At 46.0% G+C, this 19,603-nt stretch overlaps 2 protein-coding genes across 2 annotated transcripts; one reads left to right on the top strand and one right to left on the bottom strand.

Annotated features, from left to right (window-relative positions):
• The first annotated feature begins 24 nt into the window (after positions 1-24).
• On the top strand, positions 25-5,149 carry TARDBP (TAR DNA binding protein). The gene is given in 6 exon segments (XM_010012372.1): positions 25-330; positions 798-961; positions 1,878-2,018; positions 2,680-2,850; positions 3,233-3,666; positions 3,668-5,149. Coding segments are annotated over 6 exon segments (1,233 nt in total). The 5' UTR covers positions 25-92; the 3' UTR covers positions 3,753-5,149.
• A 9,906-nt stretch (positions 5,150-15,055) lies between these two features.
• MASP2 (mannan-binding lectin serine peptidase 2) lies at positions 15,056-19,255 on the bottom strand. Its single transcript, XM_010012371.1, has 5 exons — positions 19,217-19,255; positions 18,704-18,923; positions 17,118-17,295; positions 16,754-16,885; positions 15,056-15,253 (listed from the first exon to the last, which is right to left on the bottom strand). Exons 1-5 carry the CDS (start codon positions 19,219-19,221, stop codon positions 15,249-15,251), a joined length of 540 nt encoding a protein of 179 aa, XP_010010673.1. The 5' UTR covers positions 19,222-19,255; the 3' UTR covers positions 15,056-15,248.
• Between the last annotated feature and the right edge of the window lie 348 nt (positions 19,256-19,603).

Below are 19,603 nucleotides of genomic sequence, written 5' to 3'. Positions count from 1 at the left end.
CAGGCTAGAAGTGAAAACCCAATCGAGGGATGCAGGGTGATCGCTGACGCCGCTTTTCCCCCTCTCCTGTACCTCAGTAACTCCCAGCCACGATGTCGGAGTATATCCGGGTGACGGAGGACGAGAACGATGAGCCCATCGAGATCCCCTCGGAGGACGACGGCACCGTGCTGCTGTCCACAGTGACCGCCCAGTTCCCCGGGGCGTGCGGGCTGCGCTACAGGAACCCGGTGTCGCAGTGCATGAGGGGGGTCCGGCTGGTGGAGGGCGTCCTGCACGCGCCCGAGGCCGGCTGGGGAAACCTGGTCTATGTTGTGAATTATCCCAAAGGTTTGTCTGTGTCCCTTCGGCTTTTTTGTGCTCTCTTAAAGCGCGGAGAGGTCCGTGTGGTCGCTGCCGGTGAACATGGCAGCACTGGTACTGCTGAACACGCTGGTTTATGGAAATGAGCGATATTATTCATGTGTTTGTCTTGCAAAGTAGGCTTGCCCCCACTGAGCTTTCAGTAAGAGTTTTAGGTGTCTACCCAAGCACTTTAGTGACAGCCTTGAATTATGCTTGGAAGGTTCACAGCCTAATACAGACCTTCAAAGACTGTGGAGTAATAAGACCTCTGTGTACTCAACAGATGCTTTTCCTCAAGCCATGGTTTAGTTAGAGGTACCATTTAAGAATGCTCAGGAAAAGAGGCTGGCATATGTCTTACTAGTCTCTTGATCTTATACCATGTGGTTGATAATCAGGAGAAGCTGTTTCCAGAGCCGAGGGTGATGTCTGATGTACTTCTTTATATTCAGATAATAAAAGAAAAATGGATGAAACAGATGCATCATCAGCCGTGAAAGTGAAACGAGCAGTGCAGAAGACTTCAGATTTAATAGTTTTGGGTCTTCCCTGGAAAACCACCGAACAAGACCTAAAGGAATATTTCAGTACATTTGGAGAAGTTCTGATGGTGCAGGTAATATCCTTTTGCAGCTCGAGTAAGGAGGGACATTAGGTAGAAACTGCTTTTCTGGTGAAGCCAGTAGAAAGAGAGCTGTATAAACTCAGAGAAGATCTAGAGCTCAGTGTCTCTTCCAAGGTTGCGTTTTGTTCCGTGAGCTTTGTAGCTGCAGGCTTGTGTAGGTACAGATGGCCAGGAATATTTGGGAGCGGTAATTCTTGCAGATCAGCTTAATGGGCACAGTGTTTTTAAGAGCTTTTTAATGTATATTACTGTTGTAGATGAATATGTGTCTGTTTCTGTATGTGTGTTTTTAAGTGTGTGTGTGCTAAGGCGTTGGAGATTGTTGTCATGGGAGTGTTCACAAGACGAACTCTCAAACAAGACTTTACTAAATCCATTCAGTAACAACAGTGGTTCTTCTGTCTGGTCGCTGCCTGCCAGCCGACTGTTAACCTGCAGCACACGGTCCCATGTCAGCTCTGCACGCGTGGTACTGCAGGCCTGGTGCTGCCCAGGACCTTGATGGCTGCAGCTGCTGAGGCTTGAGGGCTCTTTGACAGCAGCAGTGGGAAGACAAACCTGTGTGATGTTTTATCCTCCCAGAAGGGAGATCTCGCCTACCCGATACACTTGCCTTGTTCTTTATCTCTCATTACTTGCACACTACACGTGTAGTTACACACTACACACGTTTGCCCCTTTGGGGTCACACTGCTCGTTCAGCTGGTCTGGCTGTGCCATCACAATAGTACAGGTTACTTGTATCCCATTTTTGGTTGTGCTTGAGCTCAAGGCCAAGCTCATAACTTTAACTTGTAGGTGTCTCAGGCCCCTGCTTTGACTGTGTAACATTACAGTAACTTCTGTAAGAAAAGGTAGGTGTATACAGTGAGAGAAATTACAGGTCTGCTTTTTATTTTCTCCGTAGGTTAAGAAGGACATTAAAACTGGCCACTCAAAAGGGTTTGGTTTTGTTCGGTTTACGGATTATGAAACCCAGGTGAAAGTCATGTCTCAGCGGCACATGATAGATGGGAGATGGTGTGACTGTAAACTTCCCAATTCCAAGGTACCTTGGTTTTTATTGCTGGGTTTGTTTTCACCAAGCACTTGAGGTGCACTTCTCTGGCAGCTGTGCTGGGTGAGCACATAACAGATTAATGGTCTCCTGGATGTGGCTTTTCAGTCTGTGAATGGACAGGACAGTAGGGAGCAAGGAGGGAAAACGGGGAGGGGTGGAGGAGGAGGAAGTGAAAATAGTTATGTGGGGGAATTGAGTACAGATGGGAATGTGAAAATAATGTAGTTTAATGTCCAGCAATACCTGCTTAACGTGTTGCTGCATGAATAAATGGAGAGTAAAGCAGATGGAATAACTAATCCAGGGAAGATCAGAACAAGTCTTTGAATTCAAAACTGAACCTGAAGCTTCTGTTTATTTCCTGCGTGCATATGTGCGATTGTTACCCAAAAAAGCATCCTTCTACCAGTGGCCTCGTCACTGTTCTGATAGATTGCTCCTGTCTTTGTTTTCTTGTCACTTTTCACTTGTGCCAAGGTGCAGGTGTACTCTCTGAACAGAACTATTTAAGTCCTTAACTTACAGTCTCAGCCTTTCTTGATCTGCAGTCCTCAGAGCAGGCTGGATTAGAGGGGGCCGTTATCTGAGTGTCACTCACTTCTCAAGGGTAGTTGTGATCTTTTTCCCCCCTCTCTTCATTTGTCTCCAGCAAAGTCCTGATGAACCTTTGCGCAGCAGGAAAGTGTTTGTTGGGCGCTGCACTGAGGACATGACGGCAGATGAACTCCAACAGTTCTTTGCCCAGTATGGAGAAGTGGTAGATGTCTTCATTCCTAAACCCTTCCGAGCTTTTGCTTTTGTTACATTTGCAGATGATCAGGTATGGCTTAAAATATTTTAACTTCATATCTAGACAGCCTACGTTTCAGCAGCTTGATAAAGCGTTAGTTCTGGAATTACACATGGAACGTTTACTTGTCCACTGTCTTGAGAATTCCAGTGGTATTGGCTTGATTTGATTTACTGAATTGTCCGAGGTTACACTCTTCAGATGCTGTTGTACAGATAGGTTTTTATACTGCAAGTTAGTGTAGCAGTGAATGTGAAGATAAAGCACTTCAAGTCGGCTTAAGTATATGCATATGCTTCCTTTGCAGGTTAAAAATCTGCTCAGAGCATGTGGGATTTTTTTTGTCTTGTACTACTGACGTTTTAAAAAGAGAAGTCTAACATACATTTAATCAATCCCTTATTTCTTATAGGTTGCCCAATCTCTTTGTGGAGAGGACTTGATCATTAAAGGAATCAGCGTACATATATCCAATGCTGAACCTAAGCACAATAGCAATAGACAGTTAGAGAGAGGTGGAAGATTTGGTGGTAATCCGGGAGGCTTTGGGAATCAGGGGGGGTTTGGCAACAGCAGAGGAGGTGGGGGAGGACTGGGTAACAACCAGGGCAGTAACATGGGTGGGGGCATGAACTTTGGAGCCTTTAGCATCAACCCTGCCATGATGGCAGCAGCGCAGGCAGCCCTGCAGAGCAGCTGGGGCATGATGGGCATGCTGGCTAGTCAGCAGAACCAGTCGGGGCCCTCGGGGAACAACCAGCCTCAGGGCAACATGCAGAGGGAGCAGAACCAGGGCTTTAGTTCAGGAAACAACTCGTACGGTGGCTCCAACTCGGGGGCAGCCATTAGCCTCCAACGCGGGCTCCAGCAGTGGGTTTAACGGAGGCTTTGGTTCAAGCATGGATTCCAAGTCGTCAGGCTGGGGGATGTAGACGCAGTGGGCTCTGAGACTGACTCTATGGTGGGAAATCAAATTTTTCTAACTCCTGGTAAGTATACTGTAAATTACCTATATACAGAGTTTTCCAGCTCCGGTTGCTCAGTGTGCAGGATATGCAGCTGTATTTTTGACATTTTTCTTTTTTTAAAAAAAAAAAAATTAAAGGGAAAAAAAAAAAAAAGAAAGGTAAAAGGAATTTTATAAGTTTTGTTACCTATCTTGTTGGAATACTGAATGTTTGGAAGTGGACGGCTGTTTGCCCGCTAGGTGAACTAACACTACAACCGATAGGACAGGTTTCTCCTGTAATACTTTATTATCCCTTGTTTCCTGGCTACCTGAATTCTTTGCATGTCCAAAATGGAAACCATTGGTCAGAAACAGCATCCTCTCCCCCTCTTGTTTTTAATTTGATCCCACCATAAGACTCTCCAGGTGCCCCAGCTGGAGAACACAGTGTCGTTTTTGTGTTGTGTTTCTTTTTAACACTGTCTCCCCTCCATACTAAAGTACGATATGAAGGCTTCATTTAATCTCCGCAGTTCATCTCATTTCAAATGTGTATGGAAGAAGCACTTCATTGAAAGCAGTGCTGTAAATATTCTGCCTTAGGAATACTTCTGTCTACATGCTTTCTCATCCAAGAATACTTCATCACACCGCACATGCTGCGTCTTAGACGGTGGGTGTTCCATTTTTATCCGCTACTCTTTATTTCATGGAGTCGTATCAACGCTGTGAACGCAAGGCTGTGAGATGGAACCAGAAGGCTGTCTGAACTTTTGAAACCTTGTGTGGGATTGGTGGTGGTGCCGAGGCATGAAAGGGCTGGTATGTGCGAGGTACAGGAGAGAGCGCATGCAGAGACCTGGTGGTGCATTAGGGGGGAGTTTATTTTCCTTGCGAGATGTCTCTCCATCCTGTGGCTTTGGTGAGAGAGTGTGCGGAGAGCAATGATAGCAAATAAAGTACGAGTGTTTATTGCATTCAAAGGACATCCACATGTGGAAGACTCTTAAGAGGGTTCTATACCTAGTTAATGAACTAGTTGAATGTGTTCTGTGAAATGAATATTTGTATTTTTTTTCCCTTATGTCAACTGCTGTGAATGCTGTATGGTGTGTGGTTTTTTTTCTGTTAATGACCTGTAAGTGTGGTAACGTGACTTGAAGATGCTGGGGTTTGTGCTGAGAACATTGAGCTTGTGGTGTGCTTTGCAGTAGCTCTTGTAGCAGAGATCACTGGTGAGCTCAGTGTGCCTCTTCAGGGTGGAAGTCTCACTGTCTGTAAGATACCCATAAGAATGCCGTTTGCTGCAGTTTTGTGTTTGGATGCTTTTTATAAGATTTGTCACTGTAGGAAATTCTTAAATAAAACTGATTTAAGTAATATGTGTCTTTGTTTTGCAGCCCTGAATGCAAAGAATTCATAGCAGTTAATTAATTTTGCCCTTTTGCGATGAAGTGCTGTAAAGCTTTGGTGCAGTAATGCAGTTTGTTTCAGATAAGCATGCTCTAAAAGCTGACAAGGCAAACGGAGCCACCGCTCATCACCTATCGGTACCCGACACCCACCTTTAATCCACTGCATTTTTGCACTGGTCAGTGATACCTATAGATCTAAAATCCAGTTCCCCCACGTTTGGGTGCCCGCACCTAGAATGGTAAGCAGTTCCCTCCACATTGCATCTGTACCAAGGAACGTTCTTGTTCTTTAGGAGTTGAGTTCCTCAGCAGCAGGGGGTTGGGGGAAACAAACACTGTTGAGATGTTTTTCTGGCCACAGCATCTCCTTGGGGGATGCATGGTTTTAACTTGTTCATAGACCAGTTGTCCACTCAGGGTTTCTGCAACACTTCCAGCCCAGAAGACAGCTATAAATTCATCTTTAAATCTAGTCACAGGAAAGACTTTCCAGCTAAAGAATGCGTTAGTTAATGTACACAGACTTTTACAGAAGTCTGAATCTGAAAAACTAAGTTTATTACAGGCATAGAAGCATCAAGAGGCAGCTTCTTAACAAAGGGCAGGATGTTTGAACAGTAACTGGTGGAAGATGATTTCCACTGGCTGTAGGAGCTTGAGGAATTGTTTAATCTACTTATGCTTGAAACCCATGGAAGCTTGATCCATAGTGTTTATACATCATACTACTATGCTGTAGCTGTAAACGTTCTGAATATGGATATACACAGCTTGTAAGCTATAACTTTTCAAGTTCTACCTTCATTACTGCGTGTGAATAGAAGAACATCTAAATAGTGGACAAACTGCACTAGTGGTAGTTTCCCACTTGCAGTATTGAACAATCAGCTGGGTCTCTGTGGCCATCTCTGGGGTTAAAGAGGGGTTCTGGACACTCGGGCTGAACAGTTAATCCCACACTTCTGTTGTTCAGATCCCACTGCAAAGAGTGTCTTAGTTATTTTTTTTCCTGCACCTAAGCCAGAATAATCTGCAAACTCTGTCCCATCTGTGAATTTTGCATTTTAGCACTTGCACTATTACCAGCTACTTCTGCTGAGTAACACTTAAAAATGGTATTCTTGGAGCTCCAAAGCCTAAGTGTGACCCCCTGCAAGGAACCTCATGGTAAGTTGTAAGTAGCATGGCTTTCATTTTGTTTCCATTGTCCAGGGGTAGGTTTTGTCAGGCTGCTGGGCAGTGCTGAGTAGTCTTTGCTGATAATTTTAGCATTCTTCACCCTCAGACAAAGTCCCTGACAATTCTGGAATAATTTTCAAGTTCTAGTCGTGTTTTCTACTTGCTTTGCATACTCTATAGTGTTTATAAGTGAGTAAATAAACTACTGTTGAAAATGTAATAAAGTGTTTGGAGTCTTGTTTGGGTTTTAAGTTATTTCATCTGCAGCTCTATTATTTTAGAAAGTGAAATACTAGTGAAAGAATGTGAGATGCAGGAAAGAGGATGTTTATGTACATGGGAAGGGGATATGTAGCATAGACACACCAGGTTTTTATAGCATTAGGTCTGAGAATCTATTACCAGTGAACATGTACACAGAAAACCAGCACAGAAAACCAATACAGGACCAGTTGTGCCAGTACTCTTAGAGTACAGGAACTGTGTTTTTCTCCTGTGATGCTGCTGCTTCTGCTAGTTCCATAAAGCTGTTGAGGGATCGCATGCTATTTCCAAGGCCACTACCACACTTCCTATCTTTAAAAAGATTTTTCTTTTAATAACCATCAGTGCTTTTAGAGATTTTTAGAATGGCAGAAATTGGAACATCTTCCAACCTGGACAAGAACTGGAGTAGGCACAAAGCAAGAAGAAAACATTTCTCATACCACAGCTTGTATGTTTTGAATACAAATATTTACACCAATCAGTTAAAATGCACAGATAGCACTGCCTTACTGCTGCACTGTGCCATGGTTTCCTTTGACATTCCATTACCAAAGACTTCACAACATTTTAACTCTCCAAGAAGCACAACTAGAAACCAAAGATCAAATTAATTCCACATTAAACAGAATTAATTAACCACAAAACCACTGTCACACCCTGATTTGCTCATTCACAAAGGGAAAACAAAAACTAGGTTTTTATTGGCTTAAAACATCTTTAAATGCACTGCTGTGCTGCACTGCATTCAGGGTGGGAAAAGGTAAATCATTCCATCATCACATGTATCTGAACGTGGGTGCCCGTAAGCGCTGGCTGAGAATATGTCAGTGACCCTCTGGAACATGAAGGTTAAAGTTACATTTGTGGGTACCACTTCCACCTGCCTTGTCACCAGCAAGGACAGCGTACACTGCTGGTCAGTGTGGTCCAAGGACAGCAGGGAATACAGCCTTCCCATGTGCACCCAGCTTTCCTGCTTCTTGTGTTGAACACTAACCTTCACATCAGTCCTGGGTTTGGGGTGGAAGGGAGTTAAAGCTCATCCAGTTCCAACCCCTGCCGCGGGCAGGGACACCTTCCACTAGAGCAGGTTGCTCCAAGCCCCTGCGTCCAACCTGGCCTTGAACACTGCCAGGGATGGGGCAGCCACAGCTTCTCTGGGCACCCTGTGCCAGCGCCTCAGCACCCTCACAGGGAAGAGCTTCTGCCTCAGAGCTCATCTCAATCTCCTCCCTGGCAGGTTAAAGCCATTCCCCCTTGTCCAAAGCCCCTCTCCAGGTGTCTCGTAGCCTCTTTAGGCACTGGAGCTGCTCTAAGGTCTCCCTGGAGCCTTCTCCAGGCTGAACCAGCCCAGCTCTCTCAGCCTGGCTCTAGAGCAGAGCTGCTCCAGCCCTTGGAGACTCCTCTGGACTCACTCCAACAGCTCCAAGTCCCTCTGTTGCCCCAGAGCTGGACACAGGACTGCAGGGTGGGTCACAGTGAATGTGTGCAACTACCAAATAAGACTGACTATAAAAGAATCACTGAGATAGATAAGCCTGTGCCTTCCTAAAACACAATCACCTGTAATCCTCGAATTTTGCCATAAGCATACATTGATTAGAGTATCTTCCAAAACTGCCTGCTGGGAGGCAAGATGTTGCTGAGAAATAAGCCTGAACTGCAGCATTCAGTAGGAATGCCCGAGTATTCCAGTTGTAACTTCCCTGGAGAGATGCAGTAACAAATGAAAGAACATTAAAATTTCTCACTACACTGATCTTGTGAAATCTGTTGTAAAATCATTCTTTTCTTCGGAGGTAATTACAAGCAAATCTCTAAGCAGCAGTGCTCAGAGCATCAGCAGGGCCAGACACACACACGGGCACACACAGGAATGGGATTCTTCAGGGAGAACATCAAAGGAAGGACAACTGTGAGTAAATGCAGTGTTCTGAATACTTCTCATAATTACAGTAGGTGAAACCAACACGAACTGCTAATGAGAAAAGGCACCTACGTGTTTAATCCCTGAGGAAGCCGGTCCGATGGGGCTGGTAGCGCCTTGGGTTGCCTAATTCAAGCAGCACATATCCGATGTCACAGGAGAGAGCAGAGCTGTCACCCAGAAGGTACCGCGCTGCACTGGTGCGGTGTGACCATGGGGTGGTGCTTCAGGACTGGGACACGGCAAACCTGCAAGGATCACAAAACACACTATTCCCCTTAGGAGCCGATTCGTGCCTTACTGCTAAAGGCTCTCAGGGGAGAACCCCTCCTTTCTGTGCGCCTTCTCTACATCGCTTCACTCGCATGGACACAGATCTACATTTACCGAGAGGGAAAGGAAGGACTGTGGCTGGCTGCCTGGGATGCTCTCACACTGAGGGTGAGCAGTGACCTGCATGGGGCCAGGCTCTCTGTTGCCTCACCACTTGTAACTCTTGACACACTGGGAAAACAGTTCCTTAAAATCATACGTCTGGACTCGAACTGAACTGTAGGATCAGCTGGAATTCTGGATTCTCTTAAAACTTCCCTTCAGAAGTGAGCTACCCAGTAGGTACATGCTGTTTAACAGGTACAGTCCTGAAAACTAAGTATGAAACCACCATTTCACAGCACCACTATTTGGTGGCTACTCAGGCCTTTCCAGAATGAAGTTCTGGGAATAGTTTGAACTAAGCAGAAGTCTCCCTCCCACCTGACACCTGTACTTCAGCTTCCATCCAATATGTGCTCCTGAGATTATCAGTTATGAAAGTAATATTCCCAACACTTGCCTGGATCTCCATTTTTTGCAGGTAAAGTCTTCCCACAGGATGAACAAAAATGCTTTTTGGGTGTTTTAACTGGGAAGGAGCAAGGGAAGGCAAACAAACAGTCCTCACTCCTTCGCCACGAGGCTTATGGAAACACAAACTGACTTTAATGCAATGACTCCCTGAACTTGAATGGTCCTTTCTTGCACAGTCTAAAAGCCCAGGCAGGTGGTTAGAGTGACGGCTCCTCACTGTGGTCACTCATAGCAGGGCTTTTCTCCAAGCATCCTAACTGCTACAGAATTCCTGGGAAGCAACCACTGGGTCCATTTTACAGACAAGCAAACTGAATGCAAAATGACTCCCCTGGCATCACTGATCTGCGCTACGGGCACAAGTTGTGATGAAATCTATCAAGTCATCACACCCATGAGTGCTTGGGTTTGGTTGTGGTGAATTTCCCAGACGTGGAAGGTGTTGAAAGAAATGGAAAAAACCCCAACAAAACTGAAGGGAGGAGAAGAAATAATGAATGAGGAGAGAAACAGGGAGATGAAGCTGTAAATTAACGTGGCGAAACCCAGGCTGAAGAAGACGCAGTAAAAGAACTGAGCCTGTCCCACAGCAGCTGTGGTGCAATGCAACAAACCTCACCTTACCTTAAGGACATCACAGGAGCACAACACTCCTGGGTGTGTCTCCACATTAAAGGTCTCCATGAATCCCAGTGTGATCAGGAAGCCATCTTCTACCTGGATACTGTAGCTGCAGGAGCTGAGCAGGGATAAGGTGTTGGATAGTCGGGGCTGGTGATTTCTCCAGTTCCTTCAGTAAAAACCTGACTCTGGCAGTGGGCTGGGAGGGGAAAAAACCCAAACCAACAGAAAATGATGATCAGAACAATTAATTCAGTTCAACTGCACTGGGTAAAGGTAGTGGATCTTTTTCTACACTAGTCTACCTTTTCAAGAAGCTTTCAGAGCTACATATCTACCTACCTACGGAATGAAGCTCCTCTCATACATTTCGCCAGGGGACATTTGTCACTGCTGAGAAAACTGCTTTCTCTGTGTCTCCTTCTGTGGTGGTAGGACCAGGGCAGCAGTATTATCCACACTCCTGCCTCAGGAGCGGTGTGGAGAAGGACACTGGGAAAGCACCACTTAGCACAGTCCAGGGCAGGAGGTCAGAAAGGAGTGTGATAGCTGGAAGCTCATCAGGAACACTCTGAGGTGTTCCATTTGCAGCCTGTCTGCCGTATCAGAGTGCAGAGCGGTGGGATAGCTGTCAGCTCCTCAATTCCAGGAGCCTCTGAATGCAGCTCTTTCTTTTTAGTGCCTTTGTTGCCAGACATTTAGACTGTAATTGTATTCTCTGAGCAAAACCAGCTGTGCCTCTTGCCAACACAATTGGAGCCACAAATGCTCCCTGCTGAAGAGAAGCAAGAAGGAACAGCCACAAGTGCCCCGAGGATCTCTGCTTGTTGACAGCATCTGATCACTGTGAAGTGGTGCTTTGATCAGCTGGGAACAAAGGCTTTATGATGTGCTGCAAAAGCTGTAGGAGCAATCCTTTAGCTGATGAGGAATGCTGGACTCGCTGATAACACCCACTTAGTTTTGTACCTCTGTAACCCTGAATTAATTGTAAGAGGGAAATCGTTTGACTTTGAATTGTAGCCTCAAACACACCATTACAAATAAAAATGCCATTATCCAGTCATTAATTACAGATTACCACCTAAACCAGACCATACAGTCTCAGGCTGCCATTTCAGTGGAAAGGGACCAAGTCGTGAATGAGAAAATGAACATTATTGTCCCTTAACTGACCCTGGACTTCATTAGCCAAGACTTTTCCTTCAGAGAATGAAACTTGCTTCCACCCTATACCTATGAAACAGCCCTGCCTCCTGCTACAGGAAGTATTTGGATACAAGCATTTACTTGGAAAGGAAAGCAGGATGGGGAGGAACGGGTGAAAGGATAATCTTTGTGTTTCAGGTTTGTGTGGCTCTCAGCACAAGTCCAGTACCACAACACAAGCAATGATGCTCTGGGTTACCACGGGTTTCTTTTAGCACAGGCTGTAATTTCAGAACAATCTTTCTGTCCATCTTCCCAGGAAGTTTTGAGCAGCTGCTCTTATTGACACAACCCACCCATCACCACAGTGACTGAGCACCTCTGTGTGTTCCACTCTGGATGCATTCTCTGAGGCTTTTACACAAAGCTGACAAACACATGGGGTAACACAGTTACTAAAACCACCTAGAAATGCCTCGTCTGCTGAAACTGAGCACTCGCCTAATTTTTAAACCCTGTTTGAAATGCATCTCTCGGTGCAAAGAAGTGAAGCAAGCCTGACTAATTCACCTGGAGCTTCTGGCTGCCTCTGACTACCCTAACAGCATCGCTCTGTACCAGCAGAAATCAGCTGAGCTACAACGGGAAGTGAATCCCCTTCCACTCTGTACTTGTAGAGCATTCCCAGCAAGTGGGTTTTTTCCATAACTGTTATTACCTCATTCTCCCCAGCTACATGCACGTTTCTGTAATTCCACTGATTGTGCCTCAAACTACAGCACCATTTGATGGCTATGTAAGAACGAAGCATATTTTCCAGCACACTCTCCTGGGCTGCTGCAGGTGCTGCTTTAAACCCTGTCAGTGACACAGAGCTCACTGCCTCTCCCCAGGCTTTCTAAGGTCCCACTACAATGCTTCTGCCCACCCACTGCAAGCCCTGGCTAAGGAACATCCCAAACCCATAAAGATACGCAGCTTTAGCAGAGTACTGCTCAGTGCCATGGAAGTGCAAAATAGCTCCTTCACTTAAAAGCTGACATTTCCTCATGCTGCTAGTATCTGTCCCAGCTCCACAGCCCCTACAGGAGCAGTCTGGAGGCAATTATAGGAAGAGATAGAAAAGAAACCGTGAAACCCTTGGGTGTGAAAAAAAGGCTCAGTGGGAAGCCTTACCCTAAGCATAAAAGCCACGATATAATGAGTACTATCTTTACACCCCTAACTCCCTGCTGGAATCATTAGGAAGTCAGAATTTCACATCTTCCGCTAGTTCTGCATCAGAATCCTCCCCTATTACCCACAAAACCATCTTTTCCCTGGGCATGTGAAAGAAGGAACACTCAGGTCAGTGAGGTTAAATTCTCTCTTACAAGAACTTCATAGTTGGAAGCAGCAACACCTTGGCTCCTATTCACTCTAATGATGTTATCTCTTTTCCTTAAAGTATGTTTCAAGGCCTGGTTTTAGACTACAGCTCAACATAGAAACATGTAACAGGAATAGTGGAGAAAAGACCTCTGTGTGCTAACACACACATACATGCACACATGCCTGAGACACAAGAACACTGCATATAACCAATCACTATGGTTTCTGAAGGCTGTTTGCTTTCTCTAGTACCAAAAGGGCAAAGGGACACATGATGAAATTAAAGGCTGAAACCCACAAATTGGATACAAAACCAGGAGTAAGAAATAGCATAGAACTAATCTGTGCAACGTGCTATCACACAGGATTTAAGGCAAACTTTTATACCCTGCTGCCATAAATCCATCTTAAGCAGCACACAGACAACAGAGGAGCCACTGTGCAGGATTATGCTGCTGGCTGAGTATACTTTTAAATCACTTACTGAACTGTATCATCCACTGAAGCATAAGATGCTGGCCAGCATCAGAGACAGGAGCTTGGACTTGAGGGATTCTCAGCCCAGATCCATTCTAACAACGCATATTCCAGAACTGCACAGAGCTCAGATCCCCATAGGTTGCTATTCAAATAAGAAAGTGCCCCATTACTACCCCAGTCATTCAGAAAGCTGGCCTTCACATTGTTTTGAAGGACTGAAGGAGAAAGACAGAGCCCAATAGTTCCTCCTGCTTCATCGCATGTTCATTCCTAATTTTGAGGTGAGATTTTCATAACACAGTTAGGAAAGATGTGAGTCATCCCAAATAAACTCTCCTGACTTGTGCTCACATGAGTAGCCAAAAGTGGCTGACCCAACAGAAGACACTCTGTTAGTCCAAGGGAATTTGCAGCTTCAGGATGAAAACACTTAGACTGGACCTTACTTTTTCCCTAATACCTGGATGTGGCCACTGGGAGTTCCCTTTGTCAGGGCAGTATTTTTTCCCATAAGTCTGCAAGCAAGAAAGTCATAAACCAGCCAGCACAAAAAGGATGAAATGGGTTTTTAACATCTGCCAGCAGAGATGCTGTCCCTTGACTGCTCAGTCCACGCATTAGAGCTGCCCAGAGAGTGCTCAATTATGCTTAGGTCATATTTTTATTAAAATCACAGTGAGCTGTTTGCCAGAGGCTTGAACTCTGACAAATGACCCCCTCCAAACCTGCAAGTCCATCGTCAGTGGGTCATTAGGTCTCCAGTGAAAGGTGGGTCATAAATTGTACCACCCAGCCATGCCAAGATTTCAAGCTGCTTTGATCACAATTAACTGCAACCATGAAGAAGCTCCTGATCCAGATTAAAAGCAGCACAAGCAAGCTCTGGTAACTGCCTGCACAGCCACGCTACCCCAGATCAGTTCTCTGCAGCATTTACCTTCTACAACCACAGTAAGCCCAGTACCTCTCACTTTGCTGATGTGTGTTCAAAGCTGGTATCAAGTGACTTGCCCAAGATAACCGTAAGTCTGCAAATGCAGGGACCTGCAATGAGTCAAGTGTCTCACCTAAAAGACTCTCCATCCCTTCCCATCATCCCTTGGTAAAGGGTTGCTCCCCTCTTTAGAACTAAAGAGGAGATGGGGTTGGAGAAACTGAGCCTCCTAAACTATTAACTCACAGCATCTCCTGCTAAAGTGCTGCAGTGAGGAAATGCTGCTGGACTGATGCACCTTCATCCCTCCAGCTTTTTAAACAAAGCCTTGGTTTATCTTCAGCAGTTCACCAACAGCTGCTTAGCTCTGACTTGTTCACTTCTTGTTTCCTCCACGGAGCTGGGGAGCTTTAATCACTGACAAATACAGAGCATGGCACTACTCCAACATGTTTAAGAAGATGGTCCCTGCCCAAAGAGGGTACAGTCTGAAAGGACAACAAATGGGTATTAATGTGGAGCAGTGAGAGGCACTGTGAGAGACTGAGACATACAGTGGATGCCACAAGCATGTGTGCTGAGGAAGAGCATTCCTTGTGCTGCACCTATTGTGTGGAGAGCACTGTTGCCTTGAATGAAGGCAATACACCTAAGCTGCCCTGGTGACATTCATATTAATTCACCAAACACCTGGAACTCCGAGGCTTTGCTCACCAGAACACATTTCAGGTTCCCAATAGGTGAAACAGCCAGAGTCACAATATGTGGATCAAAAAAACCCCCCAAATCCAAACCTTTCCAGAGAATGAATGGGCTCTGAACAGAAATAGTTTCAGTTTCCAAGTCTGGGTGCACACAAAAGCAAATCAAAAAGGAACATATGTGCAGTTCTGGTCTTGTTATAGTTTAAAAACTATGGAAGGTCAAGCAACAAGAGCTGGAAAAGAAATTCAAGAGTTTTCAGGTATGCTCCAGGGACTTTCACAATGGCTTCTCTCTTATCAGTTCCTGCCTTATCTACCTTCTTTCTTCCTTAGTGACACATGGGAAATTGCAAGAAAATGAATGTCCTAGAGGTTGCCATCAGCTTTCAACAAGGAACAGCCTCTTTATTGTCTGCAGGAGGCAGGTCTGAAAGGCAAGGAACCAAGACATACAAGTCACCAGCAAGAGAAGCCTGCAGCCCTTGGGCAGACTGCAACAGGCAGGTCAGGAGGGAGGGCAAACCAGCTCTTCCCAGCACATCTGTCTCCATCTCTGCCTAAGCGAGGAGAAGCTTTAATTATCTCATGCTGGAAAATAAAGGAGAAAGAAAGAGCCTGTCAATATCAGCCTGCTCAGACAAGAGCCCAACAATCAAAGGGGCAGCCTTTGCCCTCATGAAGGCGATCCACAGAGACCTTTGCTTTGCAGCCCAGCCCAGTGGCTTGCACCTAAAGACCTCTACAATGTGAACAGCTTCTGGCACATCAGCTGCGCCACAGTAATTCCCAGTGTGTACACCTCCACCCACCAGGATACTGCTGCTAAGCTCCCTCTGCTAGCGTGCGAGGAGGGGGCTTAAGTGTGCACGCATGAATGGGCAACACAAAGCTCCCACCGCCTGCTAGTTCACAGCTCTTCATTTTGCACCTTCACATTAAGACCAGGCACAAGCTTTACAGTGGACGCAAATACACACACTCGTGCTAAAAGCCACCACTTTAGGAAGGGGAGGTTGAATGAACAGGTCTGTTCCAATACACTGGAGATATGAGGAGTTTGAATCTTGAATCAGACCCAGGCAGCCGTGTCTGAAGCGAGTTTGTAATAGGCTGGAGATGGGAAGGTAAATGCCCAGCCAGCCGTAAGCACTGGAAGTTAGATCCAATTCTGCATTTCAGCACTGGGGAAAGTATCTTCCCACCTATGCCAATATTTAGCGACCAGTATGTGTGCTGGTTCTTTCCAGCCAGGATTCAGTGCCAGGTGGGCAGAGCTGCACCCACAAAGGATGAATCTGACACCACGTGCCCCTGTTTCACCACAAAGTGAATCCTGAGGTGCTAATCACTGCACTGCTCCAGACAACACTTCAGTGCCTAACCACACATGTGCTTTCCCTACTTGTGGCCTGAGCAGTAGAGCCAGGCAGGAGTCAGCCAGGCAAACCTCAGCCAGGCAAACCTCACACTGTACACCCTTCTGAACAGATCTGTGCCTGCCCTTGCCTCCTGTTTAATGAGTGGATCACTGGTGTCAGTGGTCTGTGGACTGTTCTGCTTCTTGGCCTGTGTCCTTCCAGAGAGAATAAGCAAACTACTTCTCCATTAGACTTCGCAACTCAATTGTTAGTTTTTCCAACATATCTACTAACCCAGGTCCAGAATACTCAGTATCTCAGTACCCAGGGAGCAAGATGCACTCAGTTTTGCAAAGCTGGCTGCACTGGCAGTCATAGAGATTGGAAGTGGTGGGAAGTGTAGGAGAAGTTTCTTGCTTCTCCATTTAATCTGTCTAAAGTTGAACAAAGATGGATGCTGCCTATAAAGCAACCAAACCCCACTGCCAGGTGACACAGTACTGTTATCCCTAACAGCAGCAATTAGCTCACAGCCACTCTGCACACCAGGGCCTCTGTTCACAGCCCTGACTAACCCCCTGCAGGAGACCCGTAAGGAATACTGAAAAGAACGAGCATTTCATCTCAATGCTAGTGTCAGATCCCCTGCATCAGTGGATCTGACAGTCAGGACTGGATGTAAGTGGCTGTTGTAGGTAGGGAAGCATCTCCTGATCTAGCAAGAGCTCACCTGTGCATGTCCTCTTGTTTTCATGCAGTGTGTAGCCAACCCGACAACTGCAATAGTAGCCCCCCACATAGTTGTGGCAGTGATGATTGCAGAGGGGTTCACCATCAGACAGCTCTTGGCACTCATTGATATCTAATGGGTGAAGCACAGAATTAGGCAACCAACACCCTTCAACACCACTTTGTCTTGCTCTGAGCTACTCTGTTTTTTGAGGTTGGTTTGTTTGCCTTTGGTTGATGCACCCTTTTGCATCTGCTGCCTTCTCTCACCTAACACCAGCAGCCACATTCTGTGAGAGAACTGGGAAGCACCAACCCCACCATAGCCATGTCTCTTCGACCTGCATGAGGGGCTGGACTCCTACCTTCAGCAGCATAAAAGGCCTCGAAGCCTGTGAACGGTTTCTCATTGGAGTAGTCAGACCGAAACACTACCATGAGGTTGTTGTCAACGGAGTTGTAGGTCTTGTTGCCCGGAGCCTCCTCAGTGTCTGTGCTATCCTTCCCACACAGCGTGGCCAAGGTCCTCCCACCAGAGCTCAGCTGCAAAATGGGCAGACAAACCTATGACATGAGCACAGAGCTTTGCTCTTCCCAACCTGCTGCCATAGCTTGGAAAGCATGTATTTAATGGTGTGAGGAAGGAGGCTTGGATGCTCTCAAAAGGTGCTCCTGGAGGTCAGTCCAGATCCAGAGGCAGTTAAGAGAAGATTTCCCCTAGCCTCTGTGATTGAAGCCCGTAATTTTGTTTCCCTTTTCCCTTTCAGAGGTGCACATAAAGTTGTGATGCAGCCTGGGCTTTGCTTTGTTTAAATGTTTAAAAACCATGCTTTGTTTATAATCCTTTTGCTAATTTGGCACTCTGAGGGACAATCAGATCTTGGTAAAGCCAGGGACAATGGGGGTAAAAAGGTTTCACACACTAACAAACTCAAATGTATAGTAAAGGGTCTCTTTAAACTAGTTACTCGCTTGCTCTACGATTCACTTACTACAGTTCCAGCTCTTCATTTATCTTGTGTTTTCAATACAAGAGAAATGTTCTGTACATGGGGTTCATGTTGCACATGGTAGCACTAGAACTGCATACTATACACCTACCAGAAATGAGTACTCTGTCCTACCCAAAGGACATGAAGAACAACACTGATTTGGGGAATGAGACCAACTTGCTGTACAAACCCACTGAAATGACAACTTCCTAAATCTGACCAAGGCTGCCTGATTTGATTCCATCACATTCAAAAGCACTGCTGAGGCACTGGTTTTGCATACTCCTGTGTAACAGCTCTCTCTGTAACATGTTATCAGGCCCATGCAAACACCAGAAGGACTAGAGAGGTAGCATGGCCTCAAGTCAGCACAAGGGCTGCCTGCACTAGAGCACATGCCAGCACATGGAGTACAAACCTTTCAGGGACACCACTGATCACTCAAACACTTCCCAGAGGAAGTATCTTTGCTTCTTTTCCTGAGGTTGTTTCTCACATCAGCTAGCAAACACACCACAGCAAGTGTGGCAAGTGCACGTTTAGACAAGCTGACAGTTATCTTGTTTAGACTATCGCTTCCACTTTTACAGTCTCCCATTATCCTCTGTGTAAAGCACTACTTGTTAATTTAAAACACACACTGTAACTTCAGCAAGATGAAGCTCAAATGTTGTTTCGGGCAAGATTTCAACTCTTTTGCTTCATGAGAGGGGAACATCAGAATTCCCTGAGCACAAACTACTCAAGTTTCAAACATTTCAACATGACAACCAGTTCTACTTCCTGGTCCCATGGGCCTCAATAAACACATCATTTAGAAATCAGCTGAGCCTAAACTTTACTAGCTGTCTAGAATCAAGAGCTTACACCAGTTCTGTTGGTCCTGCATGTGTCCAGGATCACATATGCAGAGTTTTTAACAACTTAGCCTGCTACACATCACCCTGCCCTACGCGTACCTTCACATAATCATATTCACACAGGTAGGACAGCTCCACGTTGAAATGGGTGAAGTAGATGCGGACAGAATACCCCTTGGGAACAGTAATATTCCAGATTCTCTCCTTGTGATTTGGGTAGACATTTGGGAAGTTGGGGGACGTGATCCTCCCGTACATTTTCTGCAGCACAATGCTGCTGCTTGCTCCGCTGTAAAGCACAGCTAGAAAGACAAACAGCCTGTGTCAAAGGAACAGAAATGAACAGAGAAAGAGTGAGCATCAACTCACATCATACATCAAAAGCCACACATCCGAGCTGCCAGTCTCAACACCAAATCAGGTATCTTGGTGCCAGCTGAAATCTTCATGCCCAACACCCTTCTCATTTAATAAGGGAAGAAAGCAGGAGGTATCACTGAAGTGAGACTGTAGGAACAGCTAAACAAGAACAGAATCACACTCATGCTTTCCAAGGCCCACACAAAGCCAAGTGGGTAGAGGAGCTGTGGAGGTCCCTGTGACTACACTTACCTCATCCTGCTGCTCTCCTGCCTGAGCCTGCTCTGAGCCCCGGGGAAGGAATCTCTCCTGATGTATTTGCATTTGGGGGCGGATGTATTTATTGTGTGAGCTCTGCTGTGTTTGTCTGGATGTTGAACTCTGATGTTTATCACCCTTCCACCCCCTTCAGCCTGCTGAGTTCTGGGAACAGCAATCACTAAAAACCAGGCTTGTGTTCAGCGCATGAGGCCTCAGTCAGTGACAGGGAGAGGCAGACAGAGATGGAGGGGATGGATTAGGAATGCTGCAGGCTCTTGGAGGGAGCCGTAGTATGGAAGCTCTCAGGCAAGGCAGGCAGTGGGAGGAGGTACAGAGTGGCTCCAATGTCTGCATGGGGGACTGAGGGGGGCTGGGCAC

This window comes from Nestor notabilis, unplaced genomic scaffold, assembly GCF_000696875.1.
Source record: "Nestor notabilis isolate BGI_N333 unplaced genomic scaffold, ASM69687v1 scaffold32313, whole genome shotgun sequence".
NCBI lineage: Eukaryota > Metazoa > Chordata > Aves > Psittaciformes > Psittacidae > Nestor > Nestor notabilis.
This window is presented reverse-complemented; position numbering and strand designations above follow the sequence as displayed.

Bases quoted from the DNA above. Each gene is read 5' to 3' on its own strand.
- MASP2 (XM_010012371.1), bottom strand. The intron at 17,296-18,703 runs GTACGCGTAGGG...CCCATTTTGCAG, and splicing joins GTGAATATGATTATGTGAAG to CTGAGCTCTGGTGGGAGGAC. The intron at 16,886-17,117 runs GTAGGAGTCCAG...TTCACCCATTAG, and splicing joins GGCCTTTTATGCTGCTGAAG to ATATCAATGAGTGCCAAGAG.